Source organism: Ranitomeya variabilis, chromosome 4 (genome assembly GCF_051348905.1).
Source record: "Ranitomeya variabilis isolate aRanVar5 chromosome 4, aRanVar5.hap1, whole genome shotgun sequence".
Taxonomy (NCBI): domain Eukaryota; kingdom Metazoa; phylum Chordata; class Amphibia; order Anura; family Dendrobatidae; genus Ranitomeya; species Ranitomeya variabilis.
Genome location: NC_135235.1, coordinates 628,986,634 through 629,014,609, shown reverse-complemented (window position 1 = coordinate 629,014,609; position 27,976 = coordinate 628,986,634). Strand labels below are relative to the sequence as shown.

Genomic DNA, 27,976 nt, shown 5'->3' with positions numbered 1-27,976 from the left:
ACACGCGGCTCCGCTCCGTACACCTTGTACACACATGGCTCCGCTCTGTACACCTCGTATACACACGGCTCTGCTACATCCATACTGTACACACTGTAAAATACCTCCAGACCCCACACAGAAACTTCCCCTCATCCAGCACCATGACAACCAGCACAGCAGAGTCCTGCATACACTGAGTCCCCTGATCATGTGACCCCTGACTCCTCCCCTCCATGTGACATCATCACAGGTCCTGGAAGGTTCAAGGTACATTTCACTCCTCTGAGGCTCCGCCCCTTCCCGTGACGTCACCCATCACCGAAAACGCGCCATTCAGACCGTATACCTGGTGTGTGCGTCTCTGCAGGTGGAGGTATGTGCCGGAGATTCCCCATTACTGCGCATTAACCCCCTCAGTGCTGAGGCTGTTTAGTTGCTCTTCCATCTCTGTAGTGTAACAGACATAACTTTCCTATACTTACTCGCTGACCTGTGAAGCGCAGGACACGTGTCCCCCACACAGTGTAATCCCCCCTCCCTCCACTATAGTGTGACTCCCGCGCTGAGAGCGGCAGCTGTACAGGCGGCTCCTGCACCTGGGGGGATGGTGACGTCATGGTGCGTGCTGCGCCCCCTCAGGTGCTGCAGATCCAGGTGATATCAGGGCGCCGACCGATACCCGGGATGGTGGCGGGTGAGGCCGCTCTCTGCACACTGTGATGGAGGCTCCTTGTCTTCTTAGGCCATGTTCACACTTTGCGGTGTGCTCTGCGGGTTCTCCCGCAGCGGAATTGATAAATCTAAAGGGCAAAACCGCTGCGGTTATCCCTGCAGATTTATCGCGGTTAGTTTTGCGATTTCCGCTGCGGGATTACTCCTGTACTATTGATGCTGCATATGCAGCAATATGCAGCATCAATAGTAATGTTAAAATAATAAAAAAAGGTTATATACTCACCCTCCGATGTCCGGATCTCCTCGGCACTGCACCCGGCGCTCCGTTCCAAAGATGCTGTGCCGAGAAGGACCTTCGTAACGTCACAGTCATGTGACCGCGGCGTCACCGCAGGTCCTGCTCGCACAGCAACTGAGTCCGGACGGCCGCGAGCAGCATCATTTTTTATTTTATTTCTTTTTTTTTTTTACACTATTTATGCTTCCCAGGGCCTGGAGGAGAGTCTCCTCTCCTCCACCCCGGGTACCACCCGCACATTATCCGCTTACTTCCCGCATCGTGGGCACAGCCACATGCGGGAAGTAAGCGGAACAATGCATTTCTATGGGTGCAGAATCGCAGCGATTCTGCACAAAGAAGTGACATGCTGCGGAATGTAAACCACTGCGTTTCTGCGCGGTTTTTCCCGCAGCATGTGCACTGCGGTTTGCCGTTTCCATAGGGTTTACATGTTAATGTAAACACAATGGAAACTGCTGCGGACCCGCAGCATCAAAATCACCGCGTATCCGCGGTAAAAACCGCAAAGTGTGAACATGGCCTTAGGCTACTTTCACACTAGCGTCGGGCCGAGGTTACCGACGCTAGCGTCTCCACCGCACAACGGGGGCAGCGGATGCATTTTTCCAGCGCATCCACCGCCTTATTGTGAGGTGCGGGGATGTGCGGGGAGGGGGGGTGGAGTTACAGCCGCCCATGCGCGGTCGGAAATGGCGGTCCATCGGCAGCAAAAAACGTTACATGTAACGTTTTTTGCGGCCGACGGTCCGCCACAACACGCGACGCGCGACGGGTGGCAATGCGTCGCTAATGTTAGTCAATGGTGAAAAAACGCAAACTGCAAGCACTTTTGCAGGATGCGTTTTTTAGCCAAAACGACGCATTGCGACGTATTGCAGTTAACGCTAGTGTGAAAGTAGCCTTAGGCTACTTTCACATTAGCGTTAACTGCAATCCGTCACAATGCGTCGTTTTTCAGAAAAAGCGCATCCTGCAAAAGTGCTTGCAGGATGCGTTTTTTCTCCATTGACTAACATTAGCGACGGATTGCCACCCGTCGCGCGTCGCGTGTTGTGGCGGACCGTCGGCCGCAAAAAACGTTGCATGCAACGTTTTTTGCTGCGTTGCGTCCGCCATTTCCGACCGCGCATGCGCGGCCGGAACTCCACCCCCCCTCCCCGCACCTCACAACAGGGCAGCGGATGCGCCGGAAAAATGCATCCGCTGCCCCCGTTGTGCGGCGGAGACAACGCTTGCGTCGGTAACCTCGGCCCGACGCACTGCGACGGGCCGAGCCCGACGCTAGTGTGAAAGACGCCTTAGGCTTCTTTCACACTTCAGTTGTTTGGCGTCAGTCTGCTCCGCCATAGTGACGGATCGACGGATCTGTCACAATTGTTGAGAAAACGGTTCTATTGGATCCGTTTGTTTGACGGATCAGTTACTTGTGGGTTGTCTGGGAAAAGTATCTACTTTTTGGAGCATGCACAATTGAAAAAGCGGATTGGGGCGACGGATCAGTCGAAATGACGGTCACGACGGATCCGTCGCCCATAGGCGCCCATTGTATGGAATGGCGGACGCGACAGATCCGTCGCGATCCGCCATTTCAGCGCAGACAAAAAACGTTGCAATGACCGTCAATGTCTAGATGACGTCCGCCAAATTTCGACGGATCCGTCGCATGAAGGATGGAACGGACGACCATCCGTCACAATCTGTCGCTAATGCAAGTCTATGGGGAAAATAACGGATCCGTCACAAAAAAATGACGGATCCGTTATTTGAGGAAAATGGCGGTTTTAGACTGACACCAAACAACTGAAGTGTGAAAGAGGCCTTAGGCTACTTTCACACTTGCGTCGTTTGGCCTCCGTCGCAATGCGTCGTTTTGGGAAAAAACGCATCCTGCAAATGTGCCCGCAGGATGCATTTTTTCCCATAGACTTGTATTGCCGACGGATCGTGACGTATGGCCATACGTCGCGTCCGTCGTGCACTGGATGCGTCGTGTTTTGGCGGACCGCCGTCACGAAAAAAAACGTTCAAGGGAACATTTTTTTGTATTTCTGGTCCGCCATTTCCTACTGCGCATGCGCGGCCGGAACTCCGCCCCCTCCTCCCCGGGACTTTACAATGGGCAGCGGATGCGTTGAAAAACTGCATCCGCTGCCCACGTTGTGCCGAATTTTCACAACGTCTGTCAGTATGTCGCGCCGACGCTTAGCGACAGCTCCATACCGACGCAAGTGTGAAAGTAGCCTAAGGCCTCTTTCACACTTCCATCTTTTTCCTCCCGTCGAAATCCGACGATTTTTGAAAAAACAGGATCCAGCAAATGTTTCCGCTGGATCCGTTTTTTCCCATAGACTTGTATTAGCGACGGATTATGATGGATGGCCATCCGTTTCATCTGTCGTGCACTGGATCAGTCGGAAAATTGCTGTCCGTCGGGCGGAGAAAACGTTCAGAAGAACTTTTTTTTCTGCACATCGGAAAATCGCTCACCGACGGACACTGACTGTGAAAAGCATGAATCCAGTGACCGGTCCCGTCTTTTCAAAGAGAGCATGCGCGGAAGAATTTCCCATCAGGGAAATGCTCTCTCGCGCTCTCTCTCTTTTTACTATTGATGCTGCTTATGCAGGATCAATAGTAACAAGATATAATGTTAAAAAAAAATCGCAATATTCTCACCTTCCGGCGTCCTGCGCAGCGTAAGGCTACGTTCACATTAGCATTGTTGTGTGTTGCATCGGCGACGCAACGCAAAACACATGCAAAACGCATTGTTTTGTGACGCATGCGTCCTTTTTTTGCTTGATTTTGGACGCACAAAAAATGCAGCTTGCTGCGTCCCCTGCGCCCTGACGCGTGCGCTGAAACAGACGCATGCGTCACAAAACGCACGACAACGCATGTCTATGCGCCCCCATGTTAAATATAGGGGCGCATGACGCATGCGTCGCTGCAGCAGCGCCCGACGCTGCGCCGCACAACGCTAATGTGAACGTTACCTTACCGATGTTCTCGGCAGCTAGGATTTAAGCCAGACAAGAGGTATTACAATTTATGGAGAGCATGGAGTGAAGACGGAAAGACCATGGGGACAAGTGTGAAGGGGTTAACCCTTATATAATAGTCTGCATGGGAGATACAACACAGGGAACAGCACAAAGGTTGCATGCAGAAAGGGAGGAAAGAGTTAATCCATTCACACAATGTTGAGAAACTATGAGGAGACAGTAAATTAATATTCAAGAGGGGAGCATAGAGAGAACAGTTTAGGGAGTAGAAGACAATAACGGTGGAGAAGGCAGGGTCTACAAGGAGACATTTTCTTTGCAGAGGACATGAGTGAGGGGCGCTTCACAACTGGGCCTTCACAACTGGGCTAAGTATTCACCAAGAACATTTAGCCCATACTTTGTAGTGCTCTTATTTTTCTGAGCCAACTGAAGTTGTAGGGAGACACAGCAGTGACAAATATAATTTATACTAATACAAATATATTTAATAGTATATATATATATATATATATATATATATATATATATATATATGTATATATTTGTATATAAAATATTCACTATGCAAAATAGGGGGTCAGTGACCTGTCAGAAGCCATAAAGATTAAACAACAACCGCAAGACGAATTTCATCAACCAAAGTATCATTTTATTTTAATGAGTATAACGGCATACACTATCTGTAGGTTACTCAGCACAATCCTGTTGACAGGTTCGCTTTAAAGGGAACCTGTCACGCCCCCCCCCAGGCGTTTGTAACTAAAAGAGCCATCTTGTGCAGCACTAATGCTGCATTTGGACAAGGTGGCTCTTTTAGTTATGCTCCTTGCACATGCTGAAGCAAACACTTATAAAATGAGCCCCCTCATACGCAAACCACGGCGATTAGGGATCAGCTGACACCGCACAGTCTGAAGAAGGCGGAGGAAGATGAGTGAGAGGCGAAGATATGCACTGCGCATGCCCATGAATCCCAGCCCCGCAGTGTGAATCAATCAGAAGACACTGCGGGGAGGGATCTCGGGCAGCGCAGCCGCACAGGCGCAGTAAGCCTGACATCAAATGATGTCATAAGATGGGCAGCGCTAACTAGTACGCATGCCCAAGGGATAACATAACAGCGCAGGCTCCAGGACAGTTTCAAACAACGCTGAGGAGGCGGCGCCAAGGGGACATGAATGACGGCTGTGCTGCGTCTAATTAGAGGGGAAAGGCCCGCCTCCCTGGCGATTTCGCGGTATGAGGGGGCACATTTTATAAGTGTTTATTTCAGCGTGTGCAAGGAGCGTAACTAAAAGAGCCACCTTGTCCAAATGCAGCATTAGTGCTGCACAAGCTGGCTCATTTAGTTACAAACGCCTGGGGGGGTGACAGGTTCCCTTTAATCTTTGTATTTCCTGCTCAGATGTGCATTAGCGATATTACTGATCTAAGCAGTTCCAGCCCTTATGAGAAGCGAGAATGCTCCTTCAACTTTGCCCTTATTTCCAGAAATTGTCTTCTTACAAGACGTTCTTCATGATTTTCCATCTTCACCTCATCCAGATTCCCATAATATCAGATGCTCTCAGTGGAAATCATCTACATAACAGAATTTTCCTAATTGACCCTTCAAAGATGGATAATGACAGGAACAAGATGGTGGAGAAGATATTAGATTTCACCCTAGAGATCCTCTTCCGGCTTACTGGAGAGGTGAGAGATTCTGATGACGTCACATTACATCATTCTTATCTATGGGAATAACATGGACAGAACTGGAGAGGTGAGGACTCTGGAAATGTCTGTAGTGAGATTTATTAATGTGTCTCTCCATAACCAGGATTACATAGTGGTGAACATGACTTCTAGTGAGCGCTGTCAGGCCCCTGTGTCTGAGGGGTGGGGAAGAATCCTAGAACTCACCCACAAGATGATTGAGCTGATGACTGAAGAGGTGACACTGCTGGGAATTCTGGGACATTATACAGTAACGCTACGAAGAGATCGGAGGGATGACTGCATTATTGTATTTGTCAGGTTCCTATAAGGTATCAGGATGTCGCCGTCTATTTCTCCATGGAGGAGTGGGAGTATTTACAAGGACACAAAAATCTGTACATGGACGTCATGATGGAGGTTCCCCAGCCCCTCATATCACCAGGTAATAGACAGGACTGATTACACATGGCCTATAATTATAGGTGCTTCTCACAAAATTAGAATATCATCAAAAAGTTAATTTATTTCAGTTCTTCAATACAAAAAGTGAAACTCATATTAGTCATTACAAACAGTGATGTATTTCAAGTGTTTATTTCTGTTAATGTTGATAATTATGGCTTACAGCCAATGAAAACCCCAAAGTCATTATCTCAGTAAATTAGAATACTTTATAACATCAATAAACGTGTGATGTAGCGGCGCTAATGTAAAAAAAGGGGGGGGGGGAGCATAAAGCAGCTGGTATAGCCCCTAAAACTACAAAGGGCAAAAAAGATAATCTATTACAGAAAAAATATATATAAGAGATATATATATATATATATATATATATATATATATATATATATATATATATATATATATATATATATATATATATATATATATACACCTGCGCTATGATATGCATACACAAAAAACCATAATAATTACCTATCAAAGGGGGGAGCGATGCTGAAAATGGTAAGATAATCCTCATATAAGTCCAGCTGGACCTCCAATTTCTGAGAACAAACAAGCATAGATTGGTAAGCAAGAATATGGAACTATTGCGACAGCTATAGTTTTAAAAAACAATTCAAGGTGATTTAAAAGCTGAGTTGCGGAACTAGATTGCACGCGATGGTAACCAAAGAAAAAAGAGAACGTGTTACATACTATTCGGCGTGCAGACACCTGATGTTGAAGAAAATCCAGTGGCGAAGACAAAGGTGCTTGAATGAGTTACTTTCCTTTCTGATGGTCAGCGATCTGACGAGATGGTAATCCCTCGGCGTACTGTCCCGGCCGGTGACAGCCGCCCGTGCAGGAAGAAGCAGATATGAAGTAAGCACTCGGTAACCAACGCGTTTCGGAATACCCTGAAGAAGGAATCCGTGTTTATTCCGAAACGCGTTGGTTAATTTTGGCTCCTATCGTGCTCCGTACCTTCAAACAAGGGCACCACGTGACGTGCTAGACACGTGACCCGAATATTCCGAAGGTCCTGTCAGCTGCAACGCTACCGAGCGCTTACTTCATATCTGCTTCTTCCTGCACGGGCGGCTGTCACCGGCCGGGACAGTACGCCGAGGGATTACCATCTCGTCAGATCGCTGACCATCAGAAAGGAAAGTAACTCATTCATCGTAATATTTTGATAAAAGCACCTTTGTCTTCGCCACTGGATTTTCTTCAACATCAGGTGTCTGCACGCCGAATAGTATGTAACACGTTCTCTTTTTTCTTTGGTTACCATCGCGTGCAATCTAGTTCCGCAACTCAGCTTTTAAATCACCTTGAATTGTTTTTTAAAACTATAGCTGTCGCAATAGTTCCATATTCTTGCTTACCAATCTATGCTTGTTTGTTCTCAGAAATTGGAGGTCCAGCTGGACTTATATGAGGATTATCTTACCATTGTCAGCATCGCTCCCCCCTTTGATAGGTAATTATTATGTTTTTTTGTGTATGCATATCATAGCGCAGGTATATATATATATATATATATCTTATATATATTTTTTCTGTAATACTTTATAACATCAGCTTGAAAAAATTATCAGTAATTGCACTCAATAATTGGTCGGGGCTCCTTTTGCATCAACTACTGCATCAATGTGGCGTGGCATGAAGGCAACACCTGCTGAGGTGTTGTGGAAGCCCAGGTTGCCTTGATAGCAGCCTTCAGCTCGTCTGCATTGTTGCGTCTGGTGTCTCCCATCTTCCTCTTGACAATACCCCATATATTCTCTATGGAGTTATGGACAGACACGTTTGCTGGACAATTAAGCGCTGTGATACTGTTGTTTTTAAACCAGCAATTGGTACTTTTGGCAGTGTGGACAGGTGCCAAGTCTTGCTGAAGAATGAAATTTCCATCTCCAAAAAGCTTGTCGGCAGAGAGAAGCATGAAGTGCACTAAAATTTACAGGTAGATGGCTGCTTGGTCTTGATAAAAAAGAGTGGACCTACACCAGCAGATGACATGACTCCTGAAACCATCATTGATTGTGGATACTTCACACTAGACCTTGGAAACCAAGGTGCCAGAGTCTGGAGGAAGAGTGGAGACAGACAATCCAAGCTGCTTGAGGTCTATTGTGAAGTGTCCACAATCAGTGATGGTTTGGGGAGCCATGTCATCTGCTGGTGTAGGTTCACTCTGTTTTATCAAGACCAAAGTCAGCGCAGGCATCTACCAGGAAATTTTAGAGCACTTCATACTTCCCTCTGCCGACAAGCTTTTTGGAGATGGAAATTTCATTCTCCAGCAGGACTCAGCACCTGTCCACACTGCCAAAAGTACCAATACCTGATTTAAAAACAACAATATCACTGTGCTTGACTGACCAGCAAACTCGCCTGACCTTAACCCCATAGAGAATCTATTGGGTATTGTCAAGAGGACGATGAGAGACACCAGAACCAACAATGCAGACGAGCTATCAAAGTCACCTGGGCTTCCATAACACCTCAACAGTGCCACAGGCCAATCGCCTCCATGCCACGCCGCATTGATGCAGTAATTGATGCCAAAGGAGCCGCAACCAAGTATTGAGTGCATTTACTGAATATACATTTCAGCAGGCCAACTTTTCGGATTTTAAAATCATTTTTTCTCTAGTAACCCCCCACTACAGCACACCTGGAGGATGTTACCCCTTTCCTAATAGGGACAGGAAATGACCAAGAGGTTAAATAACCCCTCCCTCATCCTCCCCCTCAGTGTTTTTTCCTTTACTAGGGATGAAGAGGTCATCCCAGGTGTACTGTGCCGGCAGCGGTCACCGGGGGATATAGGCATTATTGCCGGGCAGCTAGGGAGCGGACTTGCGTCTCTTCCCCGTGTGCTGCTCCCGTCTCCTCCGACTCGGGACTCTTTGCCACCATTCCGCACCTTCTAGGCAAGGTCTGGGGGCATTCTTCGGCTGGAGGCCTCTCAGCTCTTCAGCCCTTCTCCTCCTCCGGCGCGCGGCATGAGGACTTCCGGTCTGAAGCTGGCGGCAGGATGTGACGTCAGACGCCGGCCGGCTTCTGTGGATTGGAAGGTCCTTTAGCATTCCAAGCTGGAACGCAATGTGAACGGCATGGATTATGTCGGCGGTCTCCCCCCACATACATCCGGACATCGGAGGAGGAGGTCATCTATCCATGAGGACAGGTGCTGCGGTCCGGTCGCCTATATTAGGCCCCAGACAGGAAGACATCTCAGGTAGGACCACTGTGTGGTGAAGACCATGGAGATGTCCGCTACCTCGTGCTCTGCATCTGCAGATCCCAGCACCATCCCGGCCCCAGTGAGTAGTCTGGCCCAGGGTTTCCACTCTCTGATGCGGGTTGTAATCTTATGATTCCTTCTCCCCTTCTTTTTTAGGGGGACAAGGAACCCGCATCAGCAGGCAAATCTAAAACTACCCGCAAATGCGCAGTTTCTATGAAGAAGCTGTCATCTTCATACAAGAAAGCATTATGCAAAGAGTGCACAGAAAAAATTATCAGGGAAGAGCAGCCATCTCTGATGGAAGAGATCAAGGGCTTAATCCAGCACGAGATTAAAACCTCTCTGCCCACCCTTTCCCAACTTACACCTTCTCCTAGTGCCCCTCCTGAAACGAACCCCCAGAGGAAGGAGAATTATCCCTTGACTCAGAAACTTTCCAGCAAGAGAGATATTACCGTATATACTCGAGTATAAGCCGACCCCCCCTAATTTTGCCACAAAAAACTGGGAAAACTTATTGACTCGAGTATAAGCCTAGGGTGAAAAATGCAGCAGCTACCGGTGAATTTCAAAAATAAAAATAGATGCTCCATACCGTTCATTATGGCCCCATAGATGCTCCATATAAAGCTGTGCCACATATAATGCTCTGCACCGTTCATTATGGCCCGATAGATGCTCCACATAAAGCTATGCCACATATAATGCTCTGCACCGTTCATTATGGCCCCATATAAATTTGTGCAATATATAATGCTGCTGCAGTAAAAAAAAAAATGACATACTCACCTCTCTTGCTGCCCGCAGCTCCTCAGCGTCCCGTCTCGGCGTCTCTCCGCACTGACTGTTCAGGCAGAGGGTGGCGCGCAGATTAGTACGTCATCGCGCCCTCTGACCTGAACAGTCAGAGCAAGAGGACGGGAAGACGGAGCGGCGCCCGGCGTGTGGAACGCGGACAGGTAACTATGACATGCTTACCTGCTCCCGGCGTCCCTGGCTCCTTAAGCCGGCCAACTGGTCTCCGAGTGCCGCAGCCTCTTCCTCTGTCAGCGGTCACCGTTACCGCTTCATTAGAGGAATGAATATGCGGCTCCACCCCTATGGGAGTGGAGTCCATATTCATAACTTTAATGAGCGGTCCCACGTGACCGCTGAACAGGGAAAAGAGCTGCGGCACCGAAGACCGTGGGACGGGCAGGGGGAGCGCCGGGACTAGGTGAGTATGAGACAGTCCTCTCTCCCCCTCACCCTCCGACCCCACCGCCGATCATGACTCAAGTATAAGCCGAGAGGGGCACTTTCAGCCCAAAAATTTGGGCTGAAAATCTCGGCTTATACTCGAGTATATACGGTACTTCTCTTCGACTGACATAGAAAAACTCCGCACAGCAGTAAGGAAGACTATGGAAATTGAGGAAGAGAAAACGTCTGTCAGTACAGGAAGAGATTTTCGGGGGGCTTCGTTCTAAGAAAAGACAGGTGTTTCCCATTCATAAAAATATCTGTGATTTAGTTCTAGAAGAGTGGGAATCCCCAGAAAAAAGGCTGACTACTCCAGTAGAGATTAAGGACAGATTTCCGGTACATTGAAATTCAGAGAGTAGCTGACAGCACAACTGGCAATGGGATGCCCGTCCTAGTCCCACGGACCAAAGTGGAAGTGTACATACCCAAGAAAAATGAAGGACAGCATCCAATCCAGGTGAAATAACGCTTCTTTTATTGTGCCGAGTGCAACGTTTCAACCATCAAAGGTCTTTTTCGAGCATACAAAATGATTTAACCCCTTAACGACCGCCGATACGCCTTTTAACGGCGGTCGCTAAGGGTACTTAATCCACAGCGCCGTTAATTAACGGCGCTGTGGAAAAAGTGAATAGCGCCCCCCAGAGTCGGATTTTCTCTGGGGTCTCGGTTGCCGAGGGTAGCCGAGACCCCAGAGAACATGATTCGGGGGGTTTTTACCGACCCCCGAGTTGCGATCGCCGGTAATTAACCGTTTACCGGCGGTCGCAACAAAAAAAAAACAAAACGTGATTTGCCGTTTAATTTCTCTGTCCTCCGATGTGATCGCACATCGGAGGACAGAGAAATGTGGTCCCCGATGGCCCCCAATAGCCCCCCAATACTTACCTACCTCCCCCGGTGCTCCTCGTGTCTCCCCATGGGCGCCGCCATCTTTTTTCCGGGAAAAAATGGCGGGCGCACGCGCAGTGCGCCCGCCCCCCGGCACCCGGATGTTCTTTGGGGTCTCGGCTGCCGGGGGTAGCCGAGACCCCAAAGAACATGATCGGGGTCGGTTTGCACCGACCCCTGCTTTGCGATCGCCGGTAATTAACAGTTTACCGGCGACCGCAAAAAAAAAAAAAAAAAAAAAGCGATCAGTTATTTCTCTGTCCTCTGATGTGATCGCACATCAGAGGACAGAGAAATAGGGGGATTCGGGGACCCTATCATACTCACCCGGGGTCCCTGGGTCCTCTTCTGTCTTCTCCTGCCAGCCGGCTTTTTCATCATGGCGGGCGCATGCGCAGTGCGCCCGCCATCTGCTGCCATCTACCGGCCGGCAGGAGAAGACAAGTTGGGGCTAAAATTAGGGTTAGGGTTAGAGTTAGGGTTAGGGTTAGAGTTAGGGTTAGAGTTAGGGTTAGGGTTGGGGCTAAATTTAGGGCTAGGGTTAGGGCTAGGGTTAGGGTTAGGCTACTTTCACACTAGCGTTTTTTGGCTACCGTCGCAATGCGTCGTTGGAGAAAAAACGCATCCTGCAAAAGTGCTTGCAGGATGCGTTTTTTCTCCATTGGCTTGCATTAGCGACGCATTGCGACGGATTGCCACATGTCGCATCCGTCGTGCGACGGATGCGTCGTGCTTCGGCGGACCGTCGACACAAAAAAAACTACATGTAACTTTTTTGTGCGACGTGTCCGCCATTTCCGACCGCGCATGCGTGGCCGGAACTCCGCCCCCGCCTCCCCGCACCTCACAATGGGGCAGCGGATGCGTTGAAAAAACAGCATCCGCTGCACCCGTTGTGCGGCGCTTACAACGCTAGCGTCGGTACGTCGGCCCAACACACTGCGATGGGCCGAGTACGACGCTAGTGTGAAAGTACCCTTAGGCTTCTTTCACACTTGCGTCGGTACGGGGCGGTCGCAATGCGTCGGCCCGATGTACCGACGCACGTTGTGAAAATTGTGCACAACGTGGGCAGCGGATGCAGTTTTTCAACGCATCCGCTGCCCAGTCTATGTCCTGGGGAGGAGGGGGCAGAGTTACGGCCACGCATCCGCGGAAATGGCGGACGCGACGTACAAAAAAAAGGTTACATTGAACTTTTTTTGTGACGACGGGGGCTAAAGTTATGGTTAGGGTTGGGGCTAAAGTTAGGGTTGGGGCTAAAGTTAGGGTTAGAGTTGGGATTAGGGTTAGGGTTTGGATTAGGGTTGGGATTAGTGTTACGTTTGGGATTAGGGTTGGGATTAGGGTTAGGGTTGGGATTAGGGTTAGGGGTGTGTTGGATTTAGGGTTTTGATTAGGGTTATGGTTAGGGTTGAGATTAGGGCTGTTTTGGGGTTAGGGTTGTGATTATCGTTAGGGTTGTGATTAGGATTATGGATCGGGTTGAGATTAGGGTTAGGGCTGTGTTGGGGTTAGGGTTGGAGTTAGAATTGGGGGGTTTCTACTGTTTAGGTACATTAGGGGTCTGCAAACGCAACATAACGCCCGCAGACAATTCTATCAAAGTCTGCATTCCAAAATGGCGCTCCTTCCCTTCCGAGCTCTGCCGTGCGCCCAAACAGTGGTTTACCCCCACATATGGGGTACCAGCATACTCAGGACAAATTGGACAACAACTTTTGGGGTCCAATTTCTCTTGTTACCCTTGTGAAAATAAAAACTTGGGGGCTAAAAATCTTTTTTGTTGGAAAAAAATATATTTTTTTATTTTCACTACTCTGCATTATAAATTTCTGTGAAGCACTTGAGCTTTCAAAGTTCTCACCACATATCTAGATAAGTTCCTTAGGGGGTCTAGTTTCCAAAATTTGGTCACTTGTGGGGGTTTCTACTGTTTAGGTACATTAGGGGTCTGCAAACGCAACATAACGCCCGCAGACAATTCTATCAAAGTCTGCATTCCAAAATGGCGCTCCTTCCCTTCCGAGCTCTGCCGTGCGCCCAAACAGTGGTTTACCCCCACATATGGGGTACCAGCATACTCAGGACAAATTGGACAACAACTTTTGGGGTCCAATTTCTCTTGTTACCCTTGTGAAAATAAAAACTTGGGGGCTAAAAAATCTTTATTGTTAAAAAATATATATTTTTTATTTTCACGACTCTGCATTATAAACTTCTGTGATGCACTTGGGCATTCAAAGTTCTCACTACACATCTAGATAAGTTCCATGGGGGGTCTAGTTTCCAAAATGGGGTCACTTTTGGGGGGTTTCTGCTGTTTAGGCACATCAGGGGCTCTCCAAACGCGACATGGCGTCCGATCTCAATTCCAGTCAATTTTGCATTGAAAAGTCAAATGGCGCTCCTTTGCTTCCGAGCTCAGCCATGCGCCCAAACAGTGGTTTACCCCCACATATGGGGTGTCGACGTACTGAAGACAAATTGTACAACAGCTTCTGGGGTCCATTTTCTCCTGTTACCCTTGGTAAAATAACAATTTGGAGGCAAAAAGATCATTTTTGTAGAAAAAATGCGATTTTTTTATTTTCACGGCTCTACGTTATAAACTTCTGTGAAGCACCTGGGGGTTTAAAGTGCTCACCACACATCTAGATAAGTTCCTTAAGGGGTCTAGTTTCCAAAATGGTGTCATATGTGGGGGGTCTCTACTGTTTAGGCACATCAGCGGCTCTCCAAACGTGACATGGCGTCCGATCTCAATTCCAGCCAATTCTACATTGAAAAAGTAAAACGACACTCCTTCTCTTCCAAGCTCTGCGGTGCGCCCAAACAGTGGTTTACCCCCATATATGGGGTATCGACGTACTCAGGAGAAATTGCACAACAACTTTTGTGGTCTAATTTCTCTTGTTACCCTTGTGAAAATAAAAATTTGGGGGCAAAAAGATCATTTTTGTAGAAAAAATGAGATTTTTTATTTTCACGGCTCTACGTTATAAACTTCTGTGAAGCACTTGGGGGTTCAAAGTGCTCACCACACATCTAGATAAGTTCCTTAAGGGGTCTAGTTTCCAAAATGGTATCACTTTTGGGGGGTTTCTGCTGTTTAGGCACATCAGGGGCTCTCCAAACGCGACATGGCGTCCGATCTCAATTCCAGTCAATTTTGCATTGAAAAGTCAAATGGCGCTCCTTTGCTTCCGAGCTCAGCCATGCGCCCAAACAGTGGTTTACCCCCACATATGGGGTGTCGACGTACTGAAGACAAATTGTACAACAGCTTCTGGGGTCCATTTTCTCCTGTTACCCTTGGTAAAATAACAATTTGGAGGCAAAAAGATCATTTTTGTAGAAAAAATGCGATTTTTTTATTTTCACGGCTCTACGTTATAAACTTCTGTGAAGCACCTGGGGGTTTAAAGTGCTCACCACACATCTAGATAAGTTCCTTAAGGGGTCTAGTTTCCAAAATGGTGTCATATGTGGGGGGTCTCTACTGTTTAGGCACATCAGCGGCTCTCCAAACGTGACATGGCGTCCGATCTCAATTCCAGCCAATTCTACATTGAAAAAGTAAAACGACACTCCTTCTCTTCCAAGCTCTGCGGTGCGCCCAAACAGTGGTTTACCCCCATATATGGGGTATCGACGTACTCAGGAGAAATTGCACAACAACTTTTGTGGTCTAATTTCTCCTGTTACCCTTGTGAAAATAAAAATTTGGGGGCAAAAAGATCATTTTTGTAGAAAAAATGAGATTTTTTATTTTCACGGCTCTACGTTATAAACTTCTGTGAAGCACTTGGGGGTTCAAAGTGCTCACCACACATCTAGATAAGTTCCTTAAGGGGTCTAGTTTCCAAAATGGTATCACTTGTGGGGGGTTTCCACTGTTTAGGCACATCAGGGACTCTCCAAACGCGACATGGCATCCGATCTCAATTCCAGCCAATTCTGCATTGAAAAAGTCAAACGGTGCTCCTTCAATTCCAAGCTCTGCGGTGCGCCCAAACAGTGGTTTACCTCCACATATGGGGTATCGACGTACTCAGGAGAAATTGCACAACAACTTTTGTGGTCTAATTTCTCCTGTTACCCTTGTGAAAATAAGAATTTGTGGGCGAAAAAATCATTTTTGTGAAAACAAATGCGATTTTTTATTTTCACGGCTCTACGTTATAAACTTCTGTGAAGCACTTGGGGGTTCAAAGTGCTCACCACACATCTAGATAAGTTCCTTGGGGGGTCTAGTTTCCAAAATGGTGTCACTTGTGGGGGGTTTCCACTGTTTAGGCACATTAGGGGCTCTCCAAACGCGACATGGCGTCCGATCTCAATTCCAGCCAATTCTGCATTGAAACAGTCAAACGGTGCTCCTTCACTTCCAAGCTCTGCGGTGCGCCCAAACAGTGGTTTACCTCCACATATGGGGTATCGGTGTACTCAGGAAAAATTGCACAACAAAATTTGTGGTTAAATTTCTGTTTTTACACTTGTGAAAATTAAAAAAAATGGTTCTGAAGTAAAATGTTTGCAAAAAAAAGTAAAATGTTCATTTTTTTCTTCCACATTGTTTTAGTTCCTGTGAAGTACGTAAAGGGTTAATAAACTTCTTGAATGTGGTTTTGAGCAGCTTGAGGGGTGCAGTTTTTAGAATGGTGTCACACTTGGTTATTTTCTATCATATAGACCCCTCAAAATCACTTCAAAGGTGATGTGGTCCCTAAAAAAAACATGGTGTTGTAAAAATGAGAAATTGCTGGTCAACTTTTAACCCTTATAACTCCCTAACAAAAAAAAAAATTGTTTCCAAAATTGTGCTGATGTAAAGTAGACATGTGAGAAATGTTATTTATTAACTATTTTTTGTGACATATCTCTCTGATTTAAGGGCATAAAAATACAAAGTTTGAAAATTGCAAAATTTTAAAAATTTTCGCCATATTTCCATTTTTTTTCATAAATAATCGCAAGTAATATCGAAGAAATGTTACCACTAACTTGAAGTACAACATGTCACGAAAAAACAATCTCAGAATCAGCGGGATCCGATAAAGCATTCCAGAGTTATAACCTCATAAAGTGACACTGGTCAGAATTGTAAAAATTGGCTCGGTCATTAAGTACCAAATTGGCTCTGTCACTAAGGGGTTAAAAATGGCGGCTTTAAATAGAGAATGGTTGTAAATCCCACCAATCTCTTTACAAGAAACCGCCCATATAATTTAGATACAAATATATAATAAAGTGAACAATATATAAAAACACACATTAATACATCACATCTACCTAAATAAATGTGTCAATTCTTATTTATACGGAGCGATTCCTAATAAAAACGCCATAGATGTCCCTACTAGCACATGGAATACATCAAACGTAAATAAACAGAAACATGCTGTTGTATCTAAACCAATCGTTATATCAAACGGTGTTTTGGTCACTAATTCACTGCCAATAAGATGTAACATAACAAAGAGTGGTCACATGTCCAGTTTAACCCAATCAGAGCTCCAAATATATTAGCAAATCACAGCACTATCCCCAGCATGATCTGATACGAGGGCTGCCATTGGCTATCAACAAAAAGTGGTCACATGTCCAGTTTAACCCCTTAACGACCGCCGATACGCCTTTAACGGCGGCAGTTAAGGGTACTTAAACCACAGCGCCGTTAATTAGAGTTGGATTTTCTCTGGGGTCTCGGTTGCCGGGGGTAGCCGAGACCCCAGAGAACATGATTCGGGGGGGTTTTACCGACCCCCGAGTTGCGATAGCCGGTAATTAACCGTTTACCGGCGGTCGCAACAAAAAAAAACAAAACGCGATTTGCCATTTAATTTCTCTGTCCTCCGATGTGATTGCACATCGGAGGACAGAGAAATGGGGTCCCGGATCACCCCCGATAGCCCCCCAATACTCACCTGTCTCCCCTGGTGCTCCTCGTGGCTCCCGATGGGCGCCGCCATCTTTTTCCAGGGAAAAAATGGCGGGCGCATGCGCAGTGCGCCCGCTGTTCGGCACCCGGAAGATCTTTTGGGGTCTCGGCTGCCGGGGGTAGCCGAGACCCCAAAGAACATGATCGGGTCGGTTTTTACCAACCCCTGTTTTGCGATGGCCAGTAATTAACTGTTTACCGGCGACCGCAATAAATCCTGCGGATTTATCTTGGATGTACCGCGGTTTTTGTGCGGATTCCCCTGCGGTTTTACACCTGCGGTTTTCTATTATGGAGCAGGTGTAAAACCGCTGCGGAATCCGCAGAAAGAATTGACATGCTGCGGAATGTAAACCGCTGTGTTTCCACATGGACACAGCGTTTTATGTTTCCCATAGGTTTACATTGTACTGTAAACTCATGGGAAACTGCTGCGGACCCACAGCTGCGGAAACGCTGCGGATCCGCAGCAAAATCCGCAACGTGTGCACATAGGGTTAGGGTTAGAGCTAGGATTAGGGTTAGGGTTAGGGTTGGGGCTAAAGTTAGGGTTAGGGTTGGGGCTAGGTTTAGGGCTAAAGTTAGGGTTTGGGCTAAAGTTAGGGCTAGGGTTGGGGCTAAAGTTAGGGTTAGAGTTGGGATTAGGATTTGGATTAGGGTTGGCATTAGGGTTACATTTAGGATTAGGGTTAGGTTTGGGATTAGGGTTGGGATTAGGGATAGGGGTGTATTGGGACTAGGGTTAGGTTTTGAGGTTAGGGTTGAGATTAGGATTAGGGGTGTGTTGTGTTTAGCTTTTTGATTAGGGTTAGGGGTGTTTTGGGGGTTAGGGTTGTGATTAGGATTATGGATCGGGTTGGGATTAGGGTTAGGGTTGGAGTTAGAATTGGGGGGTTTCCACTGTTTAGGTACATCAGGGGGTCTCTAAACGCCACAGCCAATTTTGCGCTCAAAAAGTCAAATGGTGCTCCCTCCCTTCTGAGCTCTGCCGTGCGCCCAAACAGTGGTTTACCCCCACATATTGGGCATCAGCGTACTCGGGATGAATTGGACAACAATTTTTGGGGTCCAATTTCTCCTGTTACCCTTCTGAAAATAAAAACTTGGGGGCTGAAAAAAATTTTTTTGTGGCAAAAAAATATTTTTTATTTTCACGACTCTGCATTATAAACTTCTGTGAAGCACTTGGGCATTCAAAGTTCTCACCACACATCTAGATAAGTTCCTTGGGGGGTCTAGTTTCCAAAATGGGGTCACTTGTGGGGGGTTTCTACTGTTTAGGCACACCAGGGGCTCTGCAAATGCAACATAACAATTGGAAAACTGCTTACAAAAAAAAAATCACAAAATGAGGATGGAGACAACCATCAGGTCGCTGGACGCGTTTCATGCTGAAGTTTAAGAGCGCCTCTAGCGCTCGAAACGCGTCCAGCGACCTGATGGTTGGCTCCATCCTCATTTTGTGATTTTTTTGTTTTGTAAGCAGTTTTCCAATTTTTTAAGATGTTTGAATAAAATTTCTGATAATTTTACTCCTGGAGCTGGATTTTTTTTTCTCTTTTTGCTCACAAGCTGTAGCGTTGGACAGAAACACTTTCCGTGCTCGGATTACACTTGGACTATGAAAAATTCTGTTATGCGGGTGAGCTGAAATATAATGTTTTTTCTTTGAAATGCAACATAACGCCCGCAGACCATTCTATCAAAGTCTGCATTCCAAAACTGCACTTCTTCCCTTCCGAGCTCCGCCATGCACCCAAACAGTGGTCCCCCCCACACATGGGGTATCAGTGTACTCAGGACAAATTGGACAACAACTTTTGGGGTCCAATTTCTCTTGTTACCCTTGTGAAAATAAAAATTTGGGGGCTAAAAAAAAATATATTTTTTGTGGAAAAAATATTATTTTTTTATTTTCACGACTCTGCGTTATAAACTTCTGTGAAGCACTTGGGCATTCAAAGTTCTCACAACACATCTAGATAAGTTCCTTGGGGGGTCTAGTTTCCAAAATGAGGTCACTTGTGGGGGGTTTCTACTGTTTAGATACATCGGGGGCTCTGCAAACGCAACATAATGCCCGCAGACCATTCTATCAAAGTCTGCATTCCAAATCGGCGCTCCTTCCCTTCCGAGCTCTGCCATGCGCCCAAACAGTGGTTTATCCCCCACATATGGGGTATCAGCCTACTCAGCATAAATTGCACAATAAATTTTGGGGTCCAATTTCTCCTGTTACCCTTGTGAAAGTAAACATTTGGGGGTGAAAAGATCATTTTTGTGGAAAAAATATGATTTTTTTTATTTTCATGGCTCTACATTATAAACTTCTGTGAAGCAGTTGGGGGTTCATAGTGCTCACCACACATCTAGATAAGCTCTTTGGGGGGTCTAGTTTCCAAAATGGGGTCACTTGTGGGGGGTTTCTACTGTTTAGGTACATCAGGAGCTCTGCAAATGCAACATGACGCCCACAGACCATCCCATCAAAGTCTGCATGCCAAGCGGCGCTCCTTCCCTTCCGAGCCCTGATGGGTGCCCAAACAGTGCCCTCCCCCCACATATGGGGTATCAGCGTACTCAGGACAAACTGGTCAACAGATTTTGGGGTCCAATGTCTCCTGTTACCCTTGATAAAATAAAAAAATTGCAGGCTAAAAAATCATTTTTGAGGGAAAAAAAGGATTTTTTATTTTCACGGCTCTACCTTATAAACTTCTGTGAAGCACCTGGGGGTTTAAAGTGCTCACCACACATCTAGATAAGTTCCTTAAGGGGTCTAGTTTCCAAAATGGTGTCATTTGTGGGGGTTTTCCACTGTTTAGGCACATCAGGGGCTCTCCAAACGCGACATGGCATCCGATCTCAATTCCAGCCAATTCTACATTGAAAAAGTAAAACGGCACTCCTTCTCTTCCAAGCTCTGCAGTGCGCCCAAACAGTGGTTTACCCCCACATATGGGGTATCGACGTACTCCGGAGAGATTGCACAACAACTTTTGTGGTCTAATTTCTCCGGTTACCCTTGTGAAAATAAAAATTTGGGGGCAAAAAGATCATTTTTGTAGAAAAAATGTGATTTTTTTATTTTCAGGGCTCTACGTTATAAACTTCTGTGAAGCACTTGGGGGCTCAAAGTGCTCACCACACATCTAGTTAAGTTCCTTAAGGGGTCTAGTTTCCAAAATGGTGTCACTTGTGGGGGGTTTCCACTGTTTAGGCACATCAGGGGCTCTCTAAACATGACATGGCGTCCGATCTCAATTCCAGCCAATTCTGCATTGAAAAAGTAAAACGGTGCTCCTTCTCTTCCAAGCTCTGCGGTGCGCCCAAACAGTGGTTTACCCCCACATATGGGGTATCAGCGTATTCAAGAGAAATTGCACAACAAAATGTATGGTTAAATTTCTGTTTTTACGCTTGTGAAAATAAAAAAATATGGTTCTGAATTAAAATGTTTGCAAAAAAAGTTAAATGTTCATTTTTTTCCTTCCACATTGTTTCAGTTCCTGTGAAGCACATAAAGGGTTAATAAACTTCTTGAATATGGTTTTGAGTACCTTGAGGGGTGCAGTTTTTAGAATGGTGTCACACTTGGTTATTTTCTATCATATAGACCCCTTAAAATGACTTCAAATGTGATGTGGTCCCTAAAAAAAAAAATGGTGTTGTAAAAATGAGAAATTGCTGGTCAAATTTTAACCCTTATAACTCCCTAACAAAAAAAAATGTTGTTACCAAAATTGTGCTGATGTAAAGTAGACATGTCGGAAATGTTATTTATTAACTATTTTGTGTGATATATCTCTCTGATTTAAGGGCATAAAAATACAAAGTTTGAAAATGGCAAAATTTTAAACATTTTCGCCATATTTCCATTTTTTTTCATAAATAATCGCAAGTAATATCGAAGAAATGTTACCACTAACATGAAGTACAATATGTCAGGAAAAAACAATCTCAGAATCAGCAGGATCCGTTAAAGCGTTTCAGAGTTATAACCTCATAAAGTGACAGTGGTCAGAATTGTAAAAATTGCCCTGGTCATTAAGTATCAAATTGGCTCTGTCACTAAGGGGTTAACCCAATCAGAGGTCTAAATATATCAGCAAATCCCAGCGCTACCTCCAGCATGGTTTACTACAAGGACTGCCATTGGCTACCAACAAAGAGTGGTCACATGTCCAGTTTAACCCAATCAGAGCACTAAATATATCAGCAAATCACAGCGCTATCACCAGCATAGTCTGATACAAGGGCTGCCATTGGCTATCACGCCAGAATCTCAGGCCGACGCAGTGGAACCAACCCCACATCACCTGATCGGGGCCTCGCTCACCCGTCATATCCAGCAGAAATTCGGCCTCTCTCCAACGTGCGGTGCCAACTCCGGTATGCGAGTGCGCATGACACCCAGCTCCACATGAGCAGCGCCCATTGGACATGCCCAAGAGAGCCGTAAGACACGCCCACACACAAACACGGTGCCGGCTCTCGCACTGTAGGAGGACAAAGTTACATAATCATGGCATGTGATTTATATAAGTTTTCATACCCAGGATCGTAAATCTACTCCACCTAGGAAAATAAGGTATCACGCCAATACATCGAAGCGATATTAGCTTCGACAATGACTACAGGAGAATCACTATTTTAACTGGGCGTGTGCATACAACAAGAGGCTAATAAAAAGCCTCACCATTCAAAAAACCTATACCCCCTACTTACCTAACACACCATATCCATGGTTTCTTGAAAGGAAGGGGACCAATTTATCTTTATACACGCTATCCGGACAACCACCTGTTTTTTTCTAGTCAAAGGCCCCCAAGCCATCATACCGGGGATTCCCAGCCAGTCTCCCATACTGGTACTTGCTCAGCCTCAAGCTGCTTAGCATTTGCGATCTGACGAGGGCAGGCACATTTCGCTTAGAGTGGCCATTGCTATCTTATTAAAATAACAATGTAGGTAGTCTATGTTCAGACCCCACAATAATAAACCATAGGAAAACTCATATGATCAAGTTCAATTTTTGGACAGACTGGCTGGGAATCCCCGGTATGATGGCTTGGGTGCCTTTGACTAGAAAAAAAACAAAAAACAGGTGGTTGTCCGGGTAGCGTGTATAATTGCATATGAAGATAAATTGGTCCCCTTCCTTTCAAGAAACCATGGATATGGTGTATAAGTGTTAGGTAAGTAAGGGGTGAGGCTTTTTATTAGCCTCTTGTTGTATGCACATGCCCAGTTAAAATAATGGTTCTCCTGTAGTCATTGTCGAAGCTAATATCGCTTCGATGTATTGGCGTGATACCTTATTTTCCTAGGTGGAGTAGATTTACGATCCTGGGTATGAAAACTTATATAAATCACATGCCATGATTATGTAACTTTGTCCTCCTACAGTGCGAGAGCCGGCACCGTGTTTGTGTGTGGGCGTGTCTTACGGCTCTCCTGGGCGTGTCCAATGGGCGCTGCTCATGTGGAGCTGGGTGTCATGCGCACTCGCATACTGGAGTTGGCACCGCACGCTGGAGAGAGGCCGAATTTCTGCTGGATATGACGGGTGAGCGAGGCCCCGATCAGGTGAGGTGGAGTTTACTTTGGGTTGGTTGCACTGCGTCGGCCTGAGATTCTGGCACGATAGCCAATGGCAGCCCTTGTATCAGACTATGCTGGTGATAGCGCTGTGATTTGCTGATATATTTAGTGCTCTGATTGGGTTAAACTGGACATGTGACCACTCTTTGTTGGTAGCCAATGGCAGTCCTTGTAGTAAACCATGCTGGAGGTAGCGCTGGGATTTGCTGATATATTTAGAGCTCTGATTGGGTTAAACTGGACATGTGACCACTTTTTGTTGATAGCCAATGGCAGCCCTCGTATCAGATCATGCTGGGGATAGTGCTGTGATTTGCTGATATATTTGGAGCTCTGATTGGGTTAAACTGGACATGTGACCACTCTTTGTTATGTTACATCTTATTGGCAGTGAATTAGTGACCAAAACACTGTTTGATGTAACGATTGGTTTAGATACAACAGCATGTTTCTGTTTATTTACGTTTGATGTATTCCATGTGCTAGTAGGGGATATCTATGGCGTTTTTATTAGGAATCTCTCCGTATAAATAAGAATTGACACATTTATTTAGGTAGATGTGATGTATTAATGTGTGTTTTTATATATTGTTCACTTTATTATATATTTGTATGTAAATTATATGGGCGGTTTCTTGTAAAGAGATTGGTGGGATTTACAACCATTCCCTATTTAAAGCCGCCATTTTTAAATCATTTTGTATGCTTGAAAAAGACCTTTGATGGTTGAAACGTTGAACTTGGCACAATAAAAGAAGCGTTTTTTCACCTGGATTGGATGCTGTCCTTCATTTTTCTTAGATTTCCGGTAGATGACGAAACGGCTTCATGCTGGTCGGAGGTTCCAAAAGTGGACGTCCAGATTGCTAGGGTAGCCAAAAAAAACCACGCTACCATTCGAGGATGCCTCCCAATTGAGAGATCCTCTGGAACGTAAGATGGACGGAGTACTAAGGAAGTCGTGGGAAACGTCAACGTCCTTACTGAACATCTATTCCGTATCTACCTGTGTGGCTAGGTCAATGCATCGCTGGCTGGGGCAACTAGAAGAGCACTTGTCCTCAGGTACTCCCAGAGAGGATATTCTAGCCTCCTTACCTATCTTCCAGAAAGCAACAGGCTTTTTAGCGGAGGCCTCCGCAGAATCAGTGAGGGTGACAGCGAGATCATCTGCATTGTCAAACTCAGTAAGACGAGCACTCTGGCTAAGATCCTGGTCTGGTGATATGACTTCTAAGATGAGGCTGTGTTCTATTCCCTTCAAAGGAAAGTATATGTTTGGACCTGCCTTGGATGATCTTCTGGAGAAGGCCTCAGACAAAAAGAAAACTTTACCAGAACCTAGAAACCCTAGGAAAAGACCCTTCCGCACTCAGCAAGAGCATACTTCTCAATACAGGGGGAAGGGCAAGACGGGACGTTGGAGTTATCCAAAAGGGGGGAAAGACAGGAATCTTTTTCTTCCCCAACCCCAAAATCAAAGAAAGCAATGACACCATCACAGTGGGGGGTCGGATCTCGAACTTCCTCCCATACTGGCAAAAGATCTGCATTGATCAGTGGGCTTTAAGATTGGTCAGAGAGGGGATGAAGATAGAGTTTGTATCATATCCCAAAAAAAGGCTAAAGACAACAAATTTATCTACACCAAAGCTACAATCCACATTGATAGCGGGAGTACAGAATCTCTTAGTCAACAATGTGATCTCCACAGTCCTGGAGAACGAGAAGAACAAAGGTCATTATTCCAACCTACTCCTGATATAAAAAAAAACAAATGGAACCCATCGGATAATAATCAACCTGAAACCCCTGAATCAATATGTAACCTACAGAAGATTCAGGATGGAATCCGTCAGATCGACAGTACCCCTAATAGGACAAGATTTCATCATGGCGACTATACAGGATGCATATTATCACATCCCAATCCATCAAACTTATTGGAAATTCCTAAGAATTGCAGTCACCAGAGGGAAAGACATAGACCACTTGCAGTTCAATGTCCTCCCGTTTGGTCTATCCTCAGCCCCAAGGATCTTCACAAAGATCATGTCCGAGGTAATGGCCTACATCAGAGGTCGGCATATATGCATAATCCCGTACCTCGACGACCTCTTGGTAGTGGCTCCCACAGTTCCAATTCTACAGGAGCATCTTCAAACGACAGTCCAGATCTTGTCGTCTCTAGGCTGGGTAGTAAACCCCCAAAAATCGGATATGGTTCCGTCAACAACAAAGATCTTTTTAGGAGTCCTGTTAGACTCTCACAACCAAACATTTTTCTTGCCCGAACAAAAACGGACCCTGCTGACATCAAAGATAAGAATGTTGCGGGACAAAAAGATAGTATCTCTAAGATGCGCCATGTCAGTTCTGGGGACCATGACATCATGCATCCAGATGGCGGCATGGGCACAAGCCCACACCAGAATACTCCAAACTCATTCTGTCAGTCTGGGACGGATCCCCAGATTCTCTAGATAAAAAGATCCGAATACCACTGCGCGTAAAGTCCTCATTGACATGGTGGCTACAAAAGGAGAACTTAATCAGAGGAGTTCCCTGGTTGCAGGACCCAGCGGTGACTAAGAGTAGATGCCAGCGGAAAAGGTTGGGGAGCTATGGTAGACCAGCACATATTCCAGGGATACTGGCCAACCGAGATAAGCCAACGATCCTCGAACTTACGAGAACTAAAAGGTAGAGGAGGTTCTCAAAGCAGCAGTAACTCTTGTTCAGAATTCCATATAAAAATATACTCGAACATGTTCTCTCTCTATCTGCCCTACATATAAAAGGAGAAATAAATATACAGGCCGACTTCCTGAGCAGGACAAAGATCCATCCAGGAGAATGGAGCCTAGACCCGGAAGTCTTTCAGATACTGGCCAGAAGGTGGGGACAGCCAGAAGTGGACCTGTTCGGAAACGGTCAGAACACAAAGGTGGACCAGTTTTTCTCGCTAGATCCAACCAATCCGGGGCTAGGTGTGGACGCATTGGCCCAGCCATGGACATTTACACTGGCGTATGCTTTTCCTCCATTACCAATTCTACCAAGACTCCTACAGAAAATAAGAGCAGAGAAAGTCAGGGTGATCTTGGTGGCTCCATTTTGGCCCCAAAGAAGCTGGTTTGGGACCCTCATCAGCCTAAAAATAGATGGACCGATAACACTACCTCCGTTCAAGAACCTTCTCTACCAAGGGCCAATACTTCATCCAGATCCTGAGAGATTACACCTGAATGCCTGGCTTCTGAATTCTCAATTCTGAGGACCAGAGGGCTATCAAAGAACGTCATTAAAACACTACAAAATAGCCGAAAGACAGTAACCAATTCAATTTACCAAAAAATTTGGAAGACCTTTATCACATGGAGTGCTCCTGAACGGCCTAACCCAAATAGGCCGAACCTAGCCAGGATCCTGGATTTTTTACAGAATGGGCTGGAAAAAGGTCTCAGACCCAGCACCCTCAAGGTACAGGTGGCAGCCCTGAGCTTGTATTTTGACCAATCTTTAGCCGACCATAGATGGATAAGAATTTATGACGGCGGCATCCCGCATATCTCCAAGACCCATAAATATAGTCCCATCCTGGGACCTCAATATAGTCCTAAAGGGACTTACAATTCCACCTTTTGAGCCCTTGTCATCAATAAGTATGGATAAACTCACCTGGAAGACCACCTTCCTGGTAGCTATAACTACAGCCAGAAGAGTTGGTGAACTACAAGCCCTGTCAATCAATGAGCCCTACATGAAAATTCTACAAGACAGGCTTATCCTGCGATTGGATCCATCCTTTCTCCCAAAAGTCGTCTCGGATTTCCACAAGTCGCAGGAGATAATTCTTCCCTCCTTCTAACAGGAACCAAAGAATGAGGAAGAAGAACAATTCCATACTTTGGATGTTCGGAGAATGGTACTTTATTATCTTCAAGCTTCAGAGAAATTTAGGAAGGATCAGAATCTGTTTATTCATCTTCTCGGCCAGAATAGGGGGAAGAAGACTTCCAAATCTACAGTTGCGAATTGGATCAAAAGAGCAATCTTGGAGGCTTCTCAGATTCAGGGCCTTCCACTGCCAGAGAAATTCACAGCTCATTCTACTAGGGCAACAGCTGTCTCCTGGGCCGAGAAAGCCAGTGCTTCCATTGAGCAAATATGCAGATTTGCTACGTGGTCCTCGGTCCATACGTTTTCCAAACATTACAGACTAGACCTGATGTAAGAAGACTTAAGGTACCTTGACACTGAACAACTTAACAACGATAACGACAGCGATCCGTGACGTTGCAGCTTCCTGGATAGCGATATCGTTGTGTTTGACACGCAGCAGCGATCAGGATCCTGCTGTGACATCGTTGGTCGGAGCTAGAAGGCCAGCACCTTATTTCGTTGCTGGATCTCCCGCTGACATCGCTGGATCGGTGTGTGACGCGGATTCAGCGATGTCTTCACTGGTAACCAGGGTAAACATCGGGTTACTAAGCGCAGGGCCGCGCTTAGTAACCCGATGTTTACCCTGGTTACCAGTGTAAATGAAAAAAAAACAAACACTATATACTTACATTCCGGTGTCTGTCGAGTCCCCCGGCGTCCGCTTCCCTGCACTGTGTAAGCGCCGGCTGTAAAGTGAAAGCAGAGCACAGCGGTGACGTCACCGCTGTGCTCTGCTTTACGGCCGGCCGGCGCTGACACAGTGCAGGGAAGCGGACGCCGGGGGACACGACAGACACCGGAATGTAAGTGTGTAGTGTTTTTTTTTTTTTTTTTTACATTTACACTGGTAACCAGGGTAAACATCGGGTTACTAAGCGCGGCCCTGCGCTTAGTAACCCGATGTTTACGCTGGTTACCCAGGGACTTCGGCATCGTTGGTCGCTGGAGAGCTGTCTGTGTGACAGCTCTCC

General features: G+C 46.0%; 1 protein-coding gene across 5 annotated transcripts in view; it reads left to right on the top strand.

The window, feature by feature from the left end:
• Positions 1 to 219: 219 nt before the first annotated feature.
• The window catches only part of LOC143767282 (oocyte zinc finger protein XlCOF8.4-like), a 43,319-nt gene continuing 15,562 nt past the window's right edge, over positions 220 to 27,976 (top strand). Inside the window, exons 1-4 of one of the 5 annotated variants that reach the window (XM_077255497.1) lie at positions 220 to 355; positions 5,512 to 5,661; positions 5,789 to 5,902; positions 5,986 to 6,109. In XM_077255497.1, coding sequence (XP_077111612.1) covers positions 5,584 to 5,661; positions 5,789 to 5,902; positions 5,986 to 6,109 — 316 coding nt within the window. In that variant the 5' untranslated portion in view covers positions 220 to 355; positions 5,512 to 5,583. Of the gene's footprint in view, positions 356 to 388; positions 677 to 5,511; positions 5,662 to 5,788; positions 5,903 to 5,985; positions 6,110 to 27,976 lie in introns of those variants that run through there. The other 4 variants (XM_077255493.1, XM_077255494.1, XM_077255498.1 and 1 more) reach the window with 4 other exon arrangements.